Source organism: Perca fluviatilis, chromosome 4 (genome assembly GCF_010015445.1).
Source record: "Perca fluviatilis chromosome 4, GENO_Pfluv_1.0, whole genome shotgun sequence".
Lineage (NCBI taxonomy): Eukaryota > Metazoa > Chordata > Actinopteri > Perciformes > Percidae > Perca > Perca fluviatilis.
Window position 1 is genome coordinate 19,137,306 of NC_053115.1, and position 20,256 is coordinate 19,157,561.

The following is a 20,256-nucleotide window of genomic DNA, read 5'->3' on the forward strand; positions in this document are numbered from 1 at the left end:
TAAAAGGCTCCATTACCTTGTATCTCACGTTATGGTTCCGTAGCAGACGTTTTTGTAAAAATAGGCTAACGATTGTGTCATAACCACGCGACTTTCTGTCGCATAGTAGAGGAATCACCATATAGTACAGGAGAAGCTCGCAGGCAGTTTTGACTTACATTAGCTGTTTAAGTTTAATTACTAATGTTAACTAGCATTTTAGTTAGCAATAATTAGCCTGTGCCCATGTTATCTCCTTACATATACCTATGCTCTCCGTCTCTGCAAGATTGGGAATGATTGAGATTTCTCTTGGCACAGCTACCAGAAGACTTACAACTTTCAGACAGGTTGTTCACGTCACATTTATGTCGTAAAGCTCAGTTGGAGGCTGCGCAGTAACGCTCAGCGCTCACCGGAAAAGTGCTTCTAATATCCTTCACTGGTCTCCGTGGAAATCTACGGCGTTGCTTTGTCCATTCATTTTACTGTCTATGGTTCTTACTTGTATTTTGGGTCTTAAACACTCCATTTTAGCGCCTGTCTCTTTATTAAGCCCCCCTCCAGAAAAGCCCAGTGTGCTCTGATTGGCTTGCGAGAAATATATGGTGCACCTTTGCAAAGGTATTTCTCATGCTGTGGGTGGAGATACTCTGATGACGAGCGGTATATTCTAATGAGCCTGCATGTACATAGGAAGGGGAGCAAAATCTGAAAGGCTTGTTGAATCCCATGTTTTTTGACATAGGGAGCCCACAAAAAACTGACTCGGTTGTCTAAGTTCACAGTTTGTGGGATGGTAGGCATTCCAGATACCCAAATGTATGGGCACAAGCACTGAAAAACTCACCTTTAAGAAAAATAATTTACATGGACATTTAGGTGCAGTAGGGTATAATATGTTGGCATACATTGGCCTTGACTTTTCATAAGATAATATAAATATGCAATGAAAAGTTAATCAAGGACTTACATCTAACTTGGCGATGAACCAAATGTTTCTCTTGTTGATACTGATGTCGTCCAACCAAAATAAAATAAAATGTAATGGGATTAGCTTGCATGTTTCTAATTTTTGTATCATTGAACCTGTGCCACTTCCACCTCGTAATGTGACATGAAGAAGTTTGTTGTGGAAATAATTAATCAATGTATGACTATAACCAAAGGAGTAGCCATTCACAGCAAGTTTTTGAGGAGACTTTAAAAAAATTATTAATCAATCTGAATATCATTAGAGGTTATCTGAAAATGTTAAATATCTGCAGTCAATTGTTATGCCATAGGACATTTTCTCATTTTAAAAATTAAATCATTTTATTTGGGAACACGTTCTTGTAGACAATACCTAAGTTTATGTTTTAAAATCCTTTTGAGTGTAATCGTTTTTCGTTTTGTGAACTTAGCTTTTAATATTAGCAGATACTTTAGTTCATGTGCAACAAAGGACAATGATCAGCTGTCATATTTATTTCTCTCTCTCTCTCTCTCTCTCTCTCTCTCTCTCTCTCTCTCTCTCTCTCTCTCTCTCTCTTCTTTGTGTCAGATGGCCAACCAAGAGCCCGGTTCTGTCTGAGGTTTCTTTCTGTTAAAAGGAAGTTTTTCCTCGCCACTGTCACATCAAATGCTTGCTGGGAGAATTATAGAGTGTGGTCTAGACCTACTTTATCTGTAAAGAGATAACTTCTGTTATTATTTGAAGCCATAAATATAACTGAATTGAATTGACTAGACATTTTACGTGAATAAAAAAACAGGACATTTGTGATACATAGTGTATGAAGCTGCGTAAAATAATTTATCACCAGCTCAAACCATCCATCCTTTCCTTATTACGTGTGCTAAATAAGATCCATAAAATGCACCTCCCATTCCTCTCTTCTCAGATGTAAATATGGCTGCATGTTAGAGTCAGAACTGCAGATGGAATACAGAAAAAAACAGAAGCAGGCTTCCCCCGACATGCATACATTCATAAACTGTTCATTCTTCTCCATTAAGCGGAAGCCACACTGCTCTAATGCCCTGGCTTTACAGCTGTCACACAAAACACACACACACACACACACACACACACACACACACACACACACACACACACACACACACACACACACACACACACACACACACACACACACACGGTTCCCTCTGCCTCTCACAGTCATTGCTATTCCTTTCACACCTCAGCTCCTCTCACCATAGTAGAGCAATATGAAATGGTTCAACTCTGTGATTAAAACAGGAAATCAAATCAGGATTTGTGATTAGACTTAACCACAACACTAAAACATGTATGTTGATCACCTTCTGTTGACCTTTGAATAACGTTTTACTCAACACCTACATTTATAATAGTGCAATGACCTCTTTTATGTGTATCTTTCACCGATATACTTGTGTTAGGAAGCTTTTACATATTGGCCATTTTTATTTGAGAATTTGTTTAGTTGGCAGTGAGCTTCTTCTTTACTCATCTTGTCAACATTAGAGAAAGTTATGATAACATTAGACCTTCCAGCTCTTGACAATTTTTAAAAGGCATACAAATGTTGTAACTTCACATTTGAAATTACATTTCAAGGGGCTAAAGGAGGAACAGTTGGTTTTAACTCTTTATGTTTACTGCTCATGTTAGCATGGTATAGATATAAAGTCAATGTTATTTTATGATTAATTCACATTTTTAAGGTTGGGATAATGGTTAAAATACAATCCTTTGTCCCTCTATATTCTGTGTATTATTAATGTAATGTGTTTCATTACTAGTGGTAAGTGACACTAGCGTGTTATGTAAAAGTGTTTCTCTCTGTTGTGTGGTAATATAAACAGATAATAGAGAATGCATTGTGGGGAAATGTAGTATTTATGGAATGCTACAGAGATTTAAGACATGAACATATCAACGTACAAGGTCCTTACATCATAATGTTGCGTTTATACAGTACTCATAAATATGCACAGTGAGGAGTGGCTCTGCTAATGTGTGACTACTGTGCATACCTGTCACTTTATGGGTACATGCCTGTGTGTGTGTGTGTGTGTGTGTGTGTGTGTGTGTGTGTGTGTGTGTGTGTGTGTGTGTGTGTGTGCGTGTGTGTGTATGTGTGTGTGTGTGTGTGCATGCATGTGTGAGTGTGTTCTTGTATATGTGTTAAACTACGTTACATGCAATCAGACCTCCCCGCCCCAATTAAAAAAACATTGCTGAGCTGCTGCCAGCCTTTGAGGACAGCAGCTGTCACCATGGAAACTAAGTATATCTATGTATCCTGAAAGTTTTCTTTCATACCTGTATGTATCTTTAGTGGGTGAATGAATGCTTTCATGTTGGTCAAAGGAAGGCCAATGCATGCTGAACATCTGTTACTGAAATCTAAACTTTATGTCAGTAGTCATGTGCTGTAAAGATACAAACTATATTGTAGGATTTACATATATTTAATTTTTTTAAGTGTCTCATGTTTTTGTATGTTGATCGGATGGGTGGATGCATGCTTCATAAATGTGCGCTTTATGCAGCAATCAAGCTGTTTATTACTGGCTCTTATGTTAGCCCATATCAAATATTCTTGGTCCACTACCTCTACCATCCCTTAAAAATGACTAAGACAATATTCACTGGTCAAGATTTGAGAGTATCATCCATGACATGAATCTCATCATGACATGATAACATAGGGGCTGGCAAAATACTGTTCAAGAAAGAGCGCTCCTTATAATGGATGATGGGGTGGACCCTCTGATAACTGCAGCCTCTGTGCCAAGACATTGAACCTTATACAGGATTACTCTTCACATATGATTATGACACAGCAGACTAGCAAATCACATATTTCTTATCTATATAAAAATAAATCAATCAGACAATCTCAAGAGGGTATATACATGAATTACCATTAGATCACCCATCAACATTCATTCTCACTCACATACATGCACACACACGCTTACAGTTTATTCAGACGTGCACACCCCTACAAATGTAAATGACTAAGGCCAGTTTTGGGAATGGAGGGCACAAGTAAGTAGCTTATTGGCTTCTAGGTCCCCTCCTGTATCTCCAAGACTACAAAATGAAATGGGACTCAGTAATGGGATAGTGGGCAGCTGGGATTTCTTTTCCTGGAGAGTTTAGAGATATCCCCCTGCCGCTAAAATCGTCATTCAGTTTAGTTACACCAATAAGCACATCTCAATTTCTCGAATCTGCTTCCATGGGGATCTCTTAACAGACCCGTTGGCTACTTGGGAGTGCTCTTTTGTTTTGTGTAATACCACTAATAGGAATGAGTTGAAGGAGGGGCAGTGACATTCTCCATTTTAAGTGTTTTCTTTTCTCCCAGAGTATTCACCACACATATTGACCCCGAGCTTAGTGCCCAATGGCATGCTCAGGTAAATTGTCAAATGTTTTAGTGAGACCCTTTTTCTCTTCCTCTTGCTTTGTCTCTGGCTTATAGAGTGTTTTAGTCTGTCTAGTGTCTCCATCACAAACACTCTGGCTCCAGCTTCCTGTTTATTTCTGCTGCACTTGTACCTCAAAGGCTTTTATCTAAAGTATTTTGACGCCCCCTCTCAACCTTTGGTCTACGTGCCATCTCAGGTCCTACATGATTCTCATGAGCTACCCCACGAATCCCTTCAATGGGAAACAGACAGTTCTGGCCCAGCATTTTTTGGGCTGCTTCAAAATGGTTGACACCTTTCTGGTAATTTATGTTGATGTTGCGTTTTGGGCTTGAACCAGCCAAAAGACGCTCTGAGGGACTGGCGTCAGAGATGTCGCGGTTGTGCTCATCATCATCTGTATCAGCATCAATGTATTTACTGATGGAGGAGTCGTGGAAGGTGAAGACAGTTGCGGCTAGGGTAGTGCTCTCTGGGGACTTCGGTGGGGTTCTGCTGCTGGCAGTGGTGTAGACAGAAACTTCTGGGCTTAACAGAGAGTGGTCTGATATGACTGAGCTGTCTGAAAGCGTGGGTGGGCCTGACCCCCCATCGTTGCGCCAGCCTCCTTTGGGGATAAGGCTTTTTGAGGAGTTGCCAGAAAAGAAGAATCTCCGTGCATTCTCGGAGCATGAGGGCTTTGTGATAGACACAGGAGTCAACATGGGTTCACGCTCCCCGGTGGTTTGCTGGCCTGTTTTTGCAGTGCTGTGCTGGGACAAAGCTGTAGCCGGACTGTGGGAGAACCGGTTGCTTTCCTGAAGACCAAGTTCCATTGCTGGACTATGGGGGAAGCGTGGATTCTCCTGGAAGTCTGTAGCACAACTGATGTAGCTGTCAATACTGGACAAGCTTTTCATGTCCCCCACTCCTTCTCTGGTTCCGAGCACCGGGGGCCCATGATCTTGGATGGCCCCCAGCTCTATCTCATCCCTCTGTTTGCCAACTCTGGAGCCCCTGTCTTTAGCATTGAGGTTTGGCTGGGATTGTGTCTTGGCCATGTGGTTGTACATCTCCTCTAACTTCTGAACATTTAGCCTCTGGGGACTGGTGTCTCTGGCCTTGTTGGGAGAGCCTAATTCCTGGGCGTTGAAGGAACGGTTTGAGCTTGTCTCTGATGCAGCTCTCTTGGGGGTCCATTTCCAACGGCTTGGAGAGAAATGGTTGTCATGAGGCCTCTCACTCTTCTCTACAACCACATCCATCAGTTCTGCACTACGAGCAAATGCCTCTTTCAAGTTCATTGAGACAATGCTACCATTTCTCTTTGCCCTATCTAGGGCCTCTCTTCGTTTAAGTGCTTTTTCCTGCCTCTTCTGCTCTTTGTAGAATTCAGAGAAGTTGTTTACGATAATGGGAATAGGTAGGGCAATCACAAGTACTCCAGCTATGCAGCATAAACCCCCCACTATCTTGCCCAGTAGGGTTTTGGGGTAGATATCTCCGTAGCCAACTGTGGTCATAGTAATAGTAGCCCACCAAAAAGAAGCTGGAATGCTTTTGAACTTTGTATCTTCCTCATCCTTCTCAGCAAAGAACACCAGACTGGAGAAGATCATGATGCCCATGGCCAGGAAAAGAATGAGTAGGCCCAGCTCATTGTAACTCCTCCTAAGAGTGAAGCCCAGAGACTGAAGTCCTGTTGAGTGACGAGCCAGCTTCAGAATACGCAGGATACGCATGATCCGAAAAATCTGAACCACACGGCGGACATTCTGAAATTGCAGCACACTCTTGTTGGATTCTGTCAGGAATATGGTGACATAGTAGGGCAAGATGGCCAGCAGATCAATGACATTCAGAGGACCCTTAAAGAACTTCCACTTGTTGGGTGAGGAGAGAAAGCGAAGCAGATATTCCATGGTAAACCAGGCAATACATACAGCTTCCACGTGTGCCAGTTGTGGGTTGTCTGAGGACTGACCAAACTCATCTGTGTCCTGCAGCTCTGGAAGGGTGTTCAGAGACAAGGCAATGGTGGATAGCACAATGAAGAGGATGGAAATGATGGCCAGGATCTGAAAGACAAATTTATAAAAGTAATATGAGTAAGGATTGCAGGATCAGGGAACGACATCAATCAGTGGAAATCAGATATGCACTTGAACATAAATTCCTTATTCTGATTAGGCAATTACACCCAACACCAAGTGCAATAAATGCACATTCAGTGTACAGTATTAAAATTGTTTTTGATTACAGTATGAAAGTGCTAATAATAATGCTAATAACTTACAGTCTAAAAACCTTCAATAAATGCCTGAAGTGTATGACTGGCTAAGAGCTAATGGATTAGATTGACTTAGACCATTTATTTATTCATGACTCACTTATCAAGCTTATCCACATGAGTGAGTTTGCTTGAGTGGAAAAAGTACGTGCAAGCAACCAGTAAACAAAAGCAAAAACATCACAGAATACGGTATCTGTGCCTTGATGAAAAGATTCTCCATGTCTCCAATTGTCAGATATTTATAAATGATGAAACTCTTTAGGTGGATGAAGGTTTTAAAAAATAATAAGGAGAGTTACGAAATTGGAGTTAGGATATTTCCATGTTAAATAAAAAAAACAGTCTAAAGCCATGTAGTGGCTTTGCAAAAGTTATGAACTGTAACCACAGTTGGACTCTTGACCACTTTCTTCTGGATTGACATTTGCATGAAGTTGCAGAGATAAACAGACAAGCCATACCGTTTTGACACAGTGCTGACCCTTCAGCATCCAACAAATCAGTGACATGGTGAATGCTAGATAAAATAGCAAGGTGAAAGACTTCAGGGCTCTGTGATTATAGAACTAGGGTTATGAAACATTATCCTCATGGTATGGACTTGTAACTCAACTTGGACTCTAACTCAGGTAATGATGACTTGACTTGAACACTGTCCCAGGGGTTGTGACGCTAAAAAAACACACATTTATCCACTGATTTACAGACGTGTCTTTCGCCATGTAACTTTATGGGGAAAAAGTATTTTTGGGCCAGAGGGCATCAAATGACAGCCCGGGAGTTGAAATTTCATGATCTGGCCTCTATGTTCAATTTGCTTTAAATCCCGGCGCACTTCCTGGGTTCCTGGATATTTTGGCTTCACTTTTGTACAGTGGGAGGAAGTGGAAACCACAGTCACTGGTGGAACCGTGTCGTCCATCTTCTTTTTTTTTTTTTTTTTTACAGTCTGTGATATATACATGTATGCAATTTCTTTAAAGGTTTTATTTTTTATATCCATGTATCCATAGATCCAACATATTCTCTGATATTCTGGCTCATATTAATGCTTATACATTACGCAGGTATTACACAACAAAGCATTACATAATTTGATTGCTGACTAGACAACTGACCATAGGGCAGTGAACTCAGCTACAATGTGGCAGGTGAGCATCTGTTCTTTTAGTGGACCAAGGACACGATTGCTTCATGAACTATAGCCTATACTTGTTATATTAACCCTGAATGACTCCAAGAAGAACAGCACAACTTGAAGGATGAGTAGGAGGTTGTAGCTGGAACACAGAGCCTGTTTTGGCAACAGCCTACACGAATGAGGTTAGGATGATATATGATAAAACAAATCAGAGAAAAGTTTAAAGAATCACAAAAAAATGAGTGTAGCTTAGTCAACAATGCAATAAAGGCATAATACACATTCATAAGACACCCATATAACATTTAATATAGGAATCAATTATTTCATAGTGATTTAATTAAATCATAAAAAATGTATAATTTCCTCCCAGAATGTCTGCCGTGTGGTTCCTCCCTACTCTTGTTAAGCTTGATTAAAACCTCATCCATGAACTGGATCTACTGGTTAAACACACACTCACTTGTGTAAACAAACAGACCAAAGGCCGGCGTAGAGCACATGATGCGGGGTTTCCCTATATCATCCAGAGGAAATTAAAGCACAGCAGCAGGAATAGAGCAACAGCAACCGTTGTTAGGAGGTGTTTGACAGCGCAGGCTCTGACAAAAACCTAATAAATTCAGAGTCCACTCCCAAGAGTAAAAATGAGGCCTAAAGAGGCAACCTTATCTACGACCAATCAGAGCAGGAGGACCCTGTTGCCATAGCGTCACGGCAGACATGAATAATGACCCTATCTTTTGATTTTCTTCCCCTCTGTGCTCATCTCCTCCTGCCCTGGAGAAAATCTATTTGAATCAAACACTTCAAGAGCAGAGAGGCGCTGGGGCCGGAGAGCGAAGGTGGAGCTGAAGTGCAGCACAAAACTGAATGGATAGAGAGCATTGTCAGGAAAAGTGTGATCTTGTTAAAGAGACAGTTTTTGTACAAATTAAATAACATGGTGTATTACTTATGTGAGTTTGTACTTATTAAACGTAAAGTTCACTTATTGAATACCAGATGCAACAGAATATGTATATATATATAAATATATATATATATATATTATAATGAGTCAGAAAAAGGATGCTGATAACAAATCCCAAAACTTGAAGCCGTGGGAGATTGTATCTATAAGAGCAGGACAAAAAAGTGCAGAAGTAATAGGATTTAGAAGCTATAAAAAGGTCACTAATGAAGGCACACGGGTGCTGCTGTGTAACATTATGGTTATGAGGTCAAGTTCCATAAGGAAACCTTGCTCATTTCTCACTGGCCTATGTCCCTGATGCTCCTGCCTCTACACATTTTGTACTCATTTACACTGCCTAGCTTGTCTTTATCTCTGTCTATCCTGGGTTGTTTAATGTCACAGGGTGCTAATTTCATCAAACTATTGCACGGTAAATCTGAGATAAATCTTTCAGTGCACATAAAGGAGACCGCAAACAAAAACATGTCTCGGAAAAGGTTGAATGGCGCTCTAGACATGACACAATTACAGCTATTTATAGACTCTTAGTGGACCCAGAGGCACACATAACAAGAAAAATGCTAATAGTGGCCACACCCTAAATTATGTCATTTAATGTCGTGCAAGTGAGTTATGATGGATATTCTATCATTGCAACTAGATTATATGGACACAAAAAGTGACTCCCAGCGAATGCTCCTTGGTGGCCTACTAAAGGGAAAACAAGATGACGGGAGGAAGATATTTATAGCTAGAGGAGAGGAAAAGACAACATGTGTGCAAAGGATGGAGAGAGAGAGAGAGAGAGAGAGAGAGAGAGAGAGAGAGAGAGAGAGAGAGAGAGAGAGAGAGAGAGAGAGAGAGCAGATTGACAGGAAATCCCACTGTGACTTTAAACAAAGCCACACTGGTTTATGTCTCTGATGGCATATCGTCGTGTGGCTCTGTAGACTCAATAGTCCACACAGACAGCCATCTTCTATCAGACAAGGTGACACCAGCCAACCATTCGGCTGTTTGAAAAGATATCTGGGACATAATTGGTGTTAATGACGCCCTGAAAAACCACCCAAACACATACACAGCCCTGTGACATTCTCCTCTGAGTCATATGGGAGAGAGATTATTTTATATATGGGAGAGGGAATATGCCTTCAGACATGACAGTCATTGCACAGGGACTATTGGCTCATACACTATACATACACCAAAACAATTTCTGCTCTCCAGAGACACGTACACTTGGGGCTCAGCAAGAAGAAACAGTCATTAATTTACAACTAGTCCTTCCTGTAGTTGTACTTGCTGTTTGCTCTGCCACCAGCTCTTGTTTAGATATGATGGCCTAGTTTATGTTGGCTGTGTCCCAGCAGCTGTGATTAATTCTCTTTGTGCTACATTGGGTTTTGTCAGGGTCAGGTCCATTTATCTGTCTCCCCAGCACTCGTCTAACAAGGACGGAACCTTGAACCTTTGCACTTTTTATAAAGACTTAAAAAAATAGAGTAGTATTATGAATCAGATGTTAACCATTACATCGCTGATGTGAATTTGTACGTGAATACAATAAGCGGTGCTGTCCCCTGTCTAAAGGATATTTACACCAGATGCTGCAAGAATAAGGCTAGGAGAATCATTAAAGATCCTGACCACTCGGATAACGGCCTTTTGTTCCTGCTGAGGTCGGGAAGAAGGTACCTGATACACCAGGCTAGCACCGAGAGGCTCAGGATCAGCTTCTACCCTCAGGCCTTAGCATTCATTTCGAGTCCTGCTTTACAAATCCTAAATAATATTTTCTATTTTTTCAAGAGCTTCTTTGCTGAAAACAGCTACTTGCTGTGGCTGGAAACAAGGTTGATGAGAGCAGTAAGAGTTAGTTGAAATATGCTAAAATTCTCTGTAGAGCTGGGGGGAACTGTAGAGTAAGATGAGGTTGTTCTGTGGGTTTCCTTTCACCTTAGTCATTTGGTTTATTGTTAGTATAAGAATATTAATTAGTGCAGCTTTAAAGTGAGACTGTGATGCCCCTTTGGTGTCATTTGAGTGTTTTTGCTGTCTACATTGTGGATGTGTATCCTAACTTGTGCTACGTTTACACGTGGCCGGCTATTTTCATAAACGGACATTTCAACCTCTCAGTTTTCAGAAAAGTGTTTGTTTATATGTACCCGTGTATATATGCCGTCAATGCCGTCAAGAGCATGCTAGACCTCTAGGTGGCATTGTAATGAGAAGCTCAAGCCCACGTTAGCCAATCAGAATCCCGACAATAGCAACAACAGCAACCAATCACGTCCTCTTTCTCTCTCTCGGCTGCCTAAACCTCCGTTTGTCTCAGTTTACATGCAAACGTGCAAACAAAGTTTTCCAAAATCTCCACTTTGGCCGGAGTTTTTAGAAATAATCGTTTTCTGTGATAAAAACTGGGTTTTTGTGTAAATGAGAGGCCAAACCGCAGGAAAATATCTGCATCTTCCCTTCGTGTAAACGGGGCCTTGTGCCTCCTGTTTGCAGGTTACTAATTAGAGCAACTCAGCTCACCTGGGTCTGGTGTGCTGAGGCTTCTTAAGCTGCAGTATCCTCTGACTCTGTCTTCTCTCTCTCCCTGCTGTCTCCACAGGCACACCGATGTTAGGTTAGGTTAGATTTGGTTATGTTATCCTATCCTATCCTATCCTATATTTGCTTTTGCTGAGTTTACACTTCACAACACCAACACAGACTCACTCGTGCACACCCTACACCACTGCCTCCACTGATTTCTCCATCTCATTCTGTATATAGTTAATTTGGTCTAATTTGGTTCAATTTGGGTTAATAAAGTATTGCTTAAAGATTTAACATGGTGTTGTCTCCCTCTTTGTTATGACCACCTGAGTCAGGTCATGACAGACACATATGTAACTTATGTAACAGCAGCCACTGCTGTATAGCCACAAGTAACAATTATGGAATAATGCTGAATGCTAAAGTATAGTTTAGCAGTAGTGGAAGTACAGAATGGGTCAATGTAAATTATACAGCAATATCTATCTTAAGTTTATTTTAGTTTGTGTTAGCCACCATAAGCTACTGGTTACACCAGACCGCCAGCAACAAAACCCCTGAGTGCCTCGAATTGAGCAAGAGTGCGATTTATTACTTATGAGTTAACATTTAATTTGTAAAAGAAAGACTGTGTTATAGTTGCATAGCTTTATCTGCATTCTTGATGGTTTGTAAGTCAGCTTGGTTTTAGGTTTGATTTTGTTGTTTATTTGGTTCAGTCACCTCTGGTTAGGTACAGCTCAGGTTAGTGAGTACTCACAATGTATTAAGTTAGGTGGCATCCCAAGTGACAGTTAAGGAACTCCCAGACTCCCAGTGCTACAGCTGGCATCTTTCTCATTAACAGCAACAGGAGCAACAGACACACTGCTGTGCTTAAGTAGTGGAAGCTCCTGTTCCTGTGAATCCCAAGACCATTGTCTGTTATCTCTGCCAGCACTCACCCAGGGAAACACATTAGACCTACCTGAGAATGACAGGTAACGTTCACTTAACACTTAAATAGGCATGGACTGAAAAAGGTTTTAGTAAAGGTGTATTTATTTTCGGGTGAGTAAATCCAGGTTTTGCTTGATCATTAAGATCCCCTGACTAGCTGACTTGCTTTCCCATCATCCCCTGAGCCACATCCGAGGCCACAGGGATACCATGCAACACTCTCCCAGCCTCGACTGCCAGCCACTGTCACCATGACAACCCCCTTGAAGCTCGACAGGAGGTGGCTACGTGGACCTGCTTGTGAAAAGCAAGTCTAACAGAGTCTCCTTCTCTCCGTCTGTCCCTCCCTCCCTCCCTCCCTCCTTCCCTCTCCTTCCTTCTCTCCCTGATATGTGCCTTATTAAAGCTCACCCAGCTTTGAACCATCTGTACTGCTCTAGTCTCTGTTCTATCTCTAGGTTTTTCTCCTATTTGTGTCAGATTGCTGTTTGTATTTCAGGTGCTGTGCTGCCTTCTTTCCATGCATTTTTAACATTGTTTTCTTAAAAGTGAAAGAGTACTCAATTACTAAGCCTCCTTCAGTCTTTAAAACCAGACACCCTCTTCAAGGGCAGATGTTTAAATTGTATGCCACACTTCAGCTGGCATAGCCTTTGATTGGATTAACAGGCTCCGCACAACCACAGTATTGATTTTTATCTTCATCGAAATTTTATTGTCAGTGATCAATAGTATGAGAGTAATAATATGAGAGTTAAATAATGTGGAATAATTCACACCCTGATTCTGAATGTAGAAGGGCTCTGCCTCTCTGCCTGTGAAAGAGATGGGGTTTCCATGGAGACGGGAGGAGACTGTCTTCCACATTTCCCTCAGCATGATAGCTTAAACACACACACACACACACACACACACACACACACACACACACACACACACACACACACAAACACACACTTGCACTGGCTCAGCTGTAGTCTCCACACCCTACATCACTTTTGCTTGTAACTTTAAACAGCAGAGCCTCATTTATCTTAACCTCCCACATCTTGCCAAAATGAATAAGATGTATTTTGTTGCTCTTTAAGGGAGCTTCTGGCAGTTCAGCTTTCTACACAAGTGCACAGGCCTGTAGATTCAAACTAGCACCTACTGTATGATTGTGACCTTGCTTCTTTAATGGAAACTGCACTTCTAACCTTGTAATTTATGGATTAGCAGCTACTCCTGCAGAATGATTTGTTTCTGTAAATGTGATAGTAAAGAGTCATTTGCTTAAACAATCTGGACATGTGTTACAAAAGTCACAATAGCGTGATAGATTTATGCGTCTTTCAGAGCACATAATTATATTAATTAAGTCAAATTAGAGGCCCTTCGACTTTGCTTCAACTCTGAGTATATTTCACATGCTATATTATTTTATTTAATGTGATTTTCATACAATTGGATGTGATTATTCAAATGATACTTGTCTGTTATGGTTTCAGTATTTTGCTTTGTATTTTGTTCCATTTCTGTTGCCTGTTTGTAGTTTTCTGTATGTTTCCTGTTTTTGTATATTTATTCTGTATTTTTCTGTTCCCTGTTGTGAATTTCCCTGTTCATGTTCTGTTTCCTGTTTTATTTTGATAGTCTTTTCTCTGTCTTGTCATGTCTAGTTTTACTTCCTGTGTTTTCCCGCCTTTGTTGATTACCCTGTCTTTCCTAACGTGTTCCCTTTGTCTCGTGTCAGATCATTTGAGTTTGTGTTTATTCCTGCCTGTGTTTCGCCCATCAGCTTGTGCATGTTTTCGCCTGTTGCCATTGCTTTTGGTTTCCTCCTGTGTGACTTAGTGAGTTTTTCCAGTCTCTGTACTGCTGTTTTTTGTTGCATTAAATCCTGAAGTTCACACCATCTCCTGCCTGCCTGCCTCTCCCTGCATTTGGGTACTCAATCTCCCGCTACACACAACACTTGTCATTCAATAATATCTGCAAGCTTCTATGTTATTAGCTCTTATTTATGTACTTATTTCCAAATTTATCCCTTTAAAACACTACGTATTTTGAGGTCATAGAAAAGTCGGGGCCTCCGTCAAAACGTTTCCTAACTCATGCAGCGCTTGCATGCACAAAGTGCACCACAACTCCATTCAGTAAACCACTAATGTAGGTAGGGAATCTATGCCTGGACCATCTATCTCCTCAATGAATCCCACCTCATCTCCTCTGCCTCTCAATTATTCATGCATTTCAGATGAAGAAGAGAATCCAGACTCAGCATCTATATTTAAACTCTGACTGGTCCATGGTGGCTGTATAAATAGAAACAGTATAGGATCTGGTCTGGTACAACAAAGAAGCCTGTCTTCATCAGAGATTTTAACTCAGAGTATGCAGCATTTATTAGAAGGAGATGAAAGACAGCTTAGTCAGGGTTCTGTAGAGGCATTTCTGGATTGAGGAAATATCAGAGCAGTTATGGCAGGTAAGGCAATGTGTGGAAAAGCTTAAAGCGTAACTCTCGCCAAAATGCATCCTAGGGTATTTTTGTGAATGTACGTGAGTCAAACTTTAGTTTAAAAGCATATTTAGGACTGAATCGCCACTTTTAAGATTCACCGTATTCTCGTTTTTGGGTCAAATGGCCTTTTGAATGGGAGAGCTAGGGGCACTCTCATGCTAGTCTCAAAATAGCTATTTTCGAAATACTAAGAAGACTCGACAGAACATGAAACTATGCTCGAAATATCACCAGGGGCTCTACACATGAACGAAAGCATCGACAACATTGTTTGTGTACACAGAGTTTACTAAAAAGAAAGGTTTTGAGCTACTCACCGCAGCTCTGGCTGTTTTCGGCCGCAGCCATTTTGTCAGTCAAAGACAATCGATTTCCGAATGCAACGTAACAGGGAGGAGAGTAAAGACGGAAAGCTCCTAAAGCTTAGTTCCATATAAATGCACGGATAAGTCGTTGTTTTGTCGTTATTGAAAAACAATATTGACCTTGTAGTTGAAAAAGGAGCCTCATATGGAGTCTGTTCATTCGCATTCGGATATCGACTCGTTTTGACTGCCGAGGTGGTAGTGGCCGGAAACAGCAACAGCTGCGGTGAGTAGCTCAAAACCTTTCTTTTTAGTAAACTCTGTGTACACAAACAATGTTGTCGATGCTTTCGTTCATGTGTACAGCCCCTGGTGATACTTCGAGCATAGTTTCATGTTGTGTCGAGCCTTCTTAGTATTTCGAAAATAGCTATTTTGAGACTAGCATGAGAGTGCCCCTAGCTCTCCCATTCAAAAGGCCATTTGACCCAAAAAACGAGAATACGGTGAATCTTAAAAGTGGCGATTCGGTCCTAAATATGCTTTTTAACTAAAGTTTGACTCACTTACATTCACAAAAATGTTGGCGAGAGTTACGCTTTAACCTGTTTCTGCTGTCCATAAGTGTCTAAACAAAATCTCACCTTATCCCCATGGTAGTCTCCCCACTGCACAAAATAACTCATCCTTAGCAATGGTGAACAGTAACACGCTGACAATCAAAATCACTAGGATCTTACTGTATGTACTGCACTCGCAGTATACAGAAACTACTATATCTATAAAGAGGCATGTCTATCATATTGTTCAAGGATATTGTCTACATAATGTCTAATAATAATGAAAGTATCATGCAGTTCACACAGTCTTGCAGTCCATGATTATTTATTACAGAAACCAGAGAATGTCATGGTATACTCTGCAGACAGCAGCACAGAAAGAAAATGTAAGCTTGAGCGAAGCATTGATTTGTAACGCAAAGAGAGATGCAGACGCAGGAGGACACAACACACACAACACCTCTATAGACACACATATACAGTCAATCAACAATGATGCCTGAATAGAAGGCAGCTGCAAGTCTCAGCATCAAAGAAATGACAGTTGCCATGGTGATAGCGACAGTGAACTTTTTCTTGAACATTTTAGTGACGGCACTGAAAAGGGAAATAAAAGAGAGATGTGGAGAGAGCACAAAAACATTCAAAAACAGAGAGACAAAGACAGGACTTGGACGACCTAGACTGGAAGACGCGAATGTCACATATTGTATTCACAAAGCAAGAGCAATACAAAGCAAGATTACTCTTAATCCTGAACTTATGCTTACTGCAGATATTCTACTTACTAACGGTGTAAAATTGCACTCAACATATTTCATTACACATTAGTTTATGAAGGCTCAGTGGCCATTCAGTGTCAGCGCTGTTAATCCCTTTGAGAGTTATACTCAGATTAACATTCAAATCCTTAGTAACTGGAAAACTATAAGCATATCATTTTTGTACTTAAACAGCCTCTATTGTATTGGTCCTGAAATAATTCAATAACCATCCTGACTGTGAAGCAACTACCCATCGGATCGAGAGGAACATGTGAAAACATAGTATAGCCTAGCTTTTCAACAAGGATGAGTACAATATGCATCTTTAATGTGTAGTTCAATTACTGTAGCTGTACAGGAGGCTCTGTGCTGTACTAATGTAAGTTAACGTGCAAGAGAATAATTAACCAATCACAAACTCCGCCCCCCTTAGTTTCTGTTGCCATGCCTGTCAAGCATTCCACTCCGTTTTCACATTGTAGTAGATAAAAGCATTTTCCTGCTTTCTAGGAACCAGATTGATCAGCTGGTAACTAGGTAATACAGTACAGTAGCTTTGTGAGCTGGTTGTAAACGCCATCTCCAGCCGACTTGTTTTACAAGGACAATCTCTAAAATGTACAATATGTAATTTTCTACCGCTACGGGTCTCTAAATTGAAACAGAGTTTTTGATAACGTTGTGATGTTGCTTAGTTGGCATAATAGTCTTCTTTGTTAAAAAAAACGTCATTGCTGACGAAAATGTATCTGTTCACTGAAGAGTTAATATACGATCACATTGTTAGTTCCTTCTAACATTACGCACTTGGACAAGCAAGACAGATGTTATATTATTGTTTTGTATTTTTTAGACAGTGTGTTTCACTTCCAACATTACTACACATAGAGCTTTAGGATGAAGACTGATTGACAAAAACCTTGACCAAACCTTGACAGATCTGCCAGTGCCTTACGGCTGCTAAGCTATGATTGGACAATCACTGTTTGGGGGAGGTGCTTAGCAAATGTTCAATTTGAATTTAGGAGAAGCATTAGTACTCAAAATAAAAGAATGCAAAATATACTGTAATTGTGATGATGTGTGTGTGAGTTTTGTGTGTATGAGAGTGTGTGTGCCTGCATTTAGGCTTGCGTGTTGAAACTTGAAAATACTGTAGTCCCAGGTGAAAGTGCTCATCAAGGTGAAAGATGTCTCGCACCAGTAGTCATGGCCCGTTAATGTAGGTTTCTCCTTCACCTTAGTGTTTTCTATTTCTGCCTCTGCCCTTAACACTTTCCTCAAAGTCATTCCTTCACCTTACTAGAAGTCCCAGTGAGGGACTGTTACAACAATTTGAGCAGCTTCTGGACCTGAGAGTACTGATTTCGACCCTGTTGTTCTGTGCACACATATAGATGTTGAGTATCAGATATGGTGTGCAGGGGGTTGCACATCACAGTAATGGTGATGTGGCCTCTTTGCACGGCCACGGCCAGCAGCTGCCTCAAGGCCACTCTGCTGTGTTGTGTGTGTAAGAAATAGTAAAAAAAAGGAAATGAACAAAGGGTAATAAAACAAAAACAATCACATATACATGTTACTTTATATCCTATAAATTGCATAGCGCAGACATAAAAGGTCATGATATACACCTCAGAGGCCTGAGCCTGGAGATCAAATATCAACTCTGTGCATACTAAAATAAAACATTCCACGTGGCTTACCTGACTGAAGTGGCTATTATCTACTGGTTATTATCTACTTCATTGGACAGCGCACAATGAAGACAGTGGGAAATGACATGACAAAGGTCCAATGTCCGATACATATATCCATCACAGTGTGCACCAACCGAGCCACCTTCATTTGGCTAGTGTCTGTATGTACTCATCATTCACTCAACAGGTGGTTTTCTCATTGTAGTGACTCATAGTAATAGACATGGCATGGTTATCATTTATAGATTATAGTCCAAATTATAAAAATAACACCAATTAAGTGTAAATCTACTTGATTTTAATTTGTTAATCTATATGTAAACTGCATTAAACTGGCCTTTCCTTCTTTTGTCTTTTGTTTTGAATTTAAATTAAACTTTCCTAACTCAAAGTCTGTGTTCACATTGATGATAGCACTGTTTTATTTTTAGGTATAGGCTTTTCATTCTTCGAAATTGGACCACCGATTTGGCAGAGGGTTCCTGCAAGAAACACACGATTGTCTTGCAAAAGAGTGGCTTGTTGCTTGTACCCTGTGGCATTGTGCTAATTTACGATTTACCTCACAATCAGTGAGACAGAGGAGAAAGCTATTGCTGCCATGCTAACTCTCCAGAGGTGTGAAATCAAAGAAACAATGTTCAGTTTGGGATATTTTTCCCTGCTGTTCATCAGAAAAGGGAACATTGTTGCTCAAATGACATCAGTGTTTTACAGTTCATACATGTGTATGATACAACTGTCACTGATGAGCACTCTTCTTGAGTGTCAGCACTGATTCGGGGAAACTGACACTAAGTTTCAATATTAATCACTCACTTACTGACTTACATCATACTTGTAAGTCTATGAGTGAGACTGCAAGTCACTCCAACCATAAGACTAAAACTGCCATGGCTTCAATAAAATATACTAACTACTACACTGCCAAGGCCCCCCTTTTTCATAGAGGGAAGGGGATGAAACACATGGCTTCATGTTGAGGATACACACGTTGGTCACTGTCTTATGATAAGCTAAGACATTAAGAGTATTAAGTAAATGTGCTTGTCCACGCTCAAATTACTCAAAATGCTAAATATTTTATGATTATTTTAACTATACATGCGTTTTCCCCCTTGTGAACAGGTTGGCATCAATATCCCATAATTACTTTGTTGCAAAAAGATGTGTCTATCGAGACAACTCATAATGACAATCAATTTAGAAGATTTGGGTCTTCGATGCTGAACTTTTGTTTTTGCTCTCATAGCAGAAACAAAATACTAACCAGATGCTTTTGTTCTTTTAGCCTCTGGGAATGTGGATGAGCCTTGTCCTTTAGAATTGAATCTGATCCAAAGGCAAACTCAAATGGCTAATATTCTTCATTAAAGTGATAATGAAAGACCTTCCCCCAATTTTAGGTTTTAGGTTATCTAGATTCAACTGTTTCTAACTTGTTAGGAGTTGTGCAATTTAGTCAAGAGACAGTCCAGTTATTGAATCGATAATATCCTAATTAACAGTCTGGAAACTAAGTTAAAACATTTTTTTTTATATAATAATAATAAGCATAATCTGAATTCAACCTTAATAATTAAATGAGGAATTTTTAATAATTTGGAATAGTGAAAACATTAAAGAATTTATTGTTGCTGTCATGAACCATACAGACACACTCCTATGACACATATTGATTCCCTATAAGAAACAGAAATGTAAACAATACAACGTCATACATTGACAACCCAAAGTTTGAAGTGTTCTTCCCACAGGCCAAAGAAGAGTATTAAACTATTGTCATCTGCTAGATTATCCCTTAGTCATAAACCTACTTCTTCATTTTCTGACTTTCTCTGATTCAGTCTCCGTGTCTCAGTCATTTTCTCTATTCTCTCATTTTTACAGGCCCAAACTCTCCAGCTCTCTTGATCTATCACATTTTTTTTCCTCCCTTAGTCTTTGTTCCCCATGCTTCCTTCTCTTGGGGACAGTGAAGTCGTAGTGTCTTTCGCCCAGTGCTCATGTAACAGCTTAACTCTTAATTGAAGAAACAAAGGAGCTGTCAAGCTATTTTTGACCACCTCCACTTTCTTATCATCCACTACACAATCTCAGAGCCATTTCTATGGAACGATGGTCTATTCTGTTCATCGGTGATAAAAGCATACAATTTAATTTTTGTTAAAC

General features: G+C 40.3%; 1 protein-coding gene across 3 annotated transcripts in view; it reads right to left on the minus strand.

Moving 5' to 3' along the window:
* Positions 1–341: 341 nt before the first annotated feature.
* Positions 342–20,256, minus strand: part of kcnb1 (potassium voltage-gated channel, Shab-related subfamily, member 1) — a 34,544-nt gene continuing 14,629 nt past the window's right edge. For all 3 annotated transcript variants that reach the window (XM_039796818.1, XM_039796817.1, XM_039796819.1), the window contains exon 3: positions 342–6,446. In XM_039796818.1, coding sequence (XP_039652752.1) covers positions 4,521–6,446 — 1,926 coding nt within the window. In that variant the 3' untranslated portion in view covers positions 342–4,520. The remainder of the gene's footprint in view (positions 6,447–20,256) is intronic.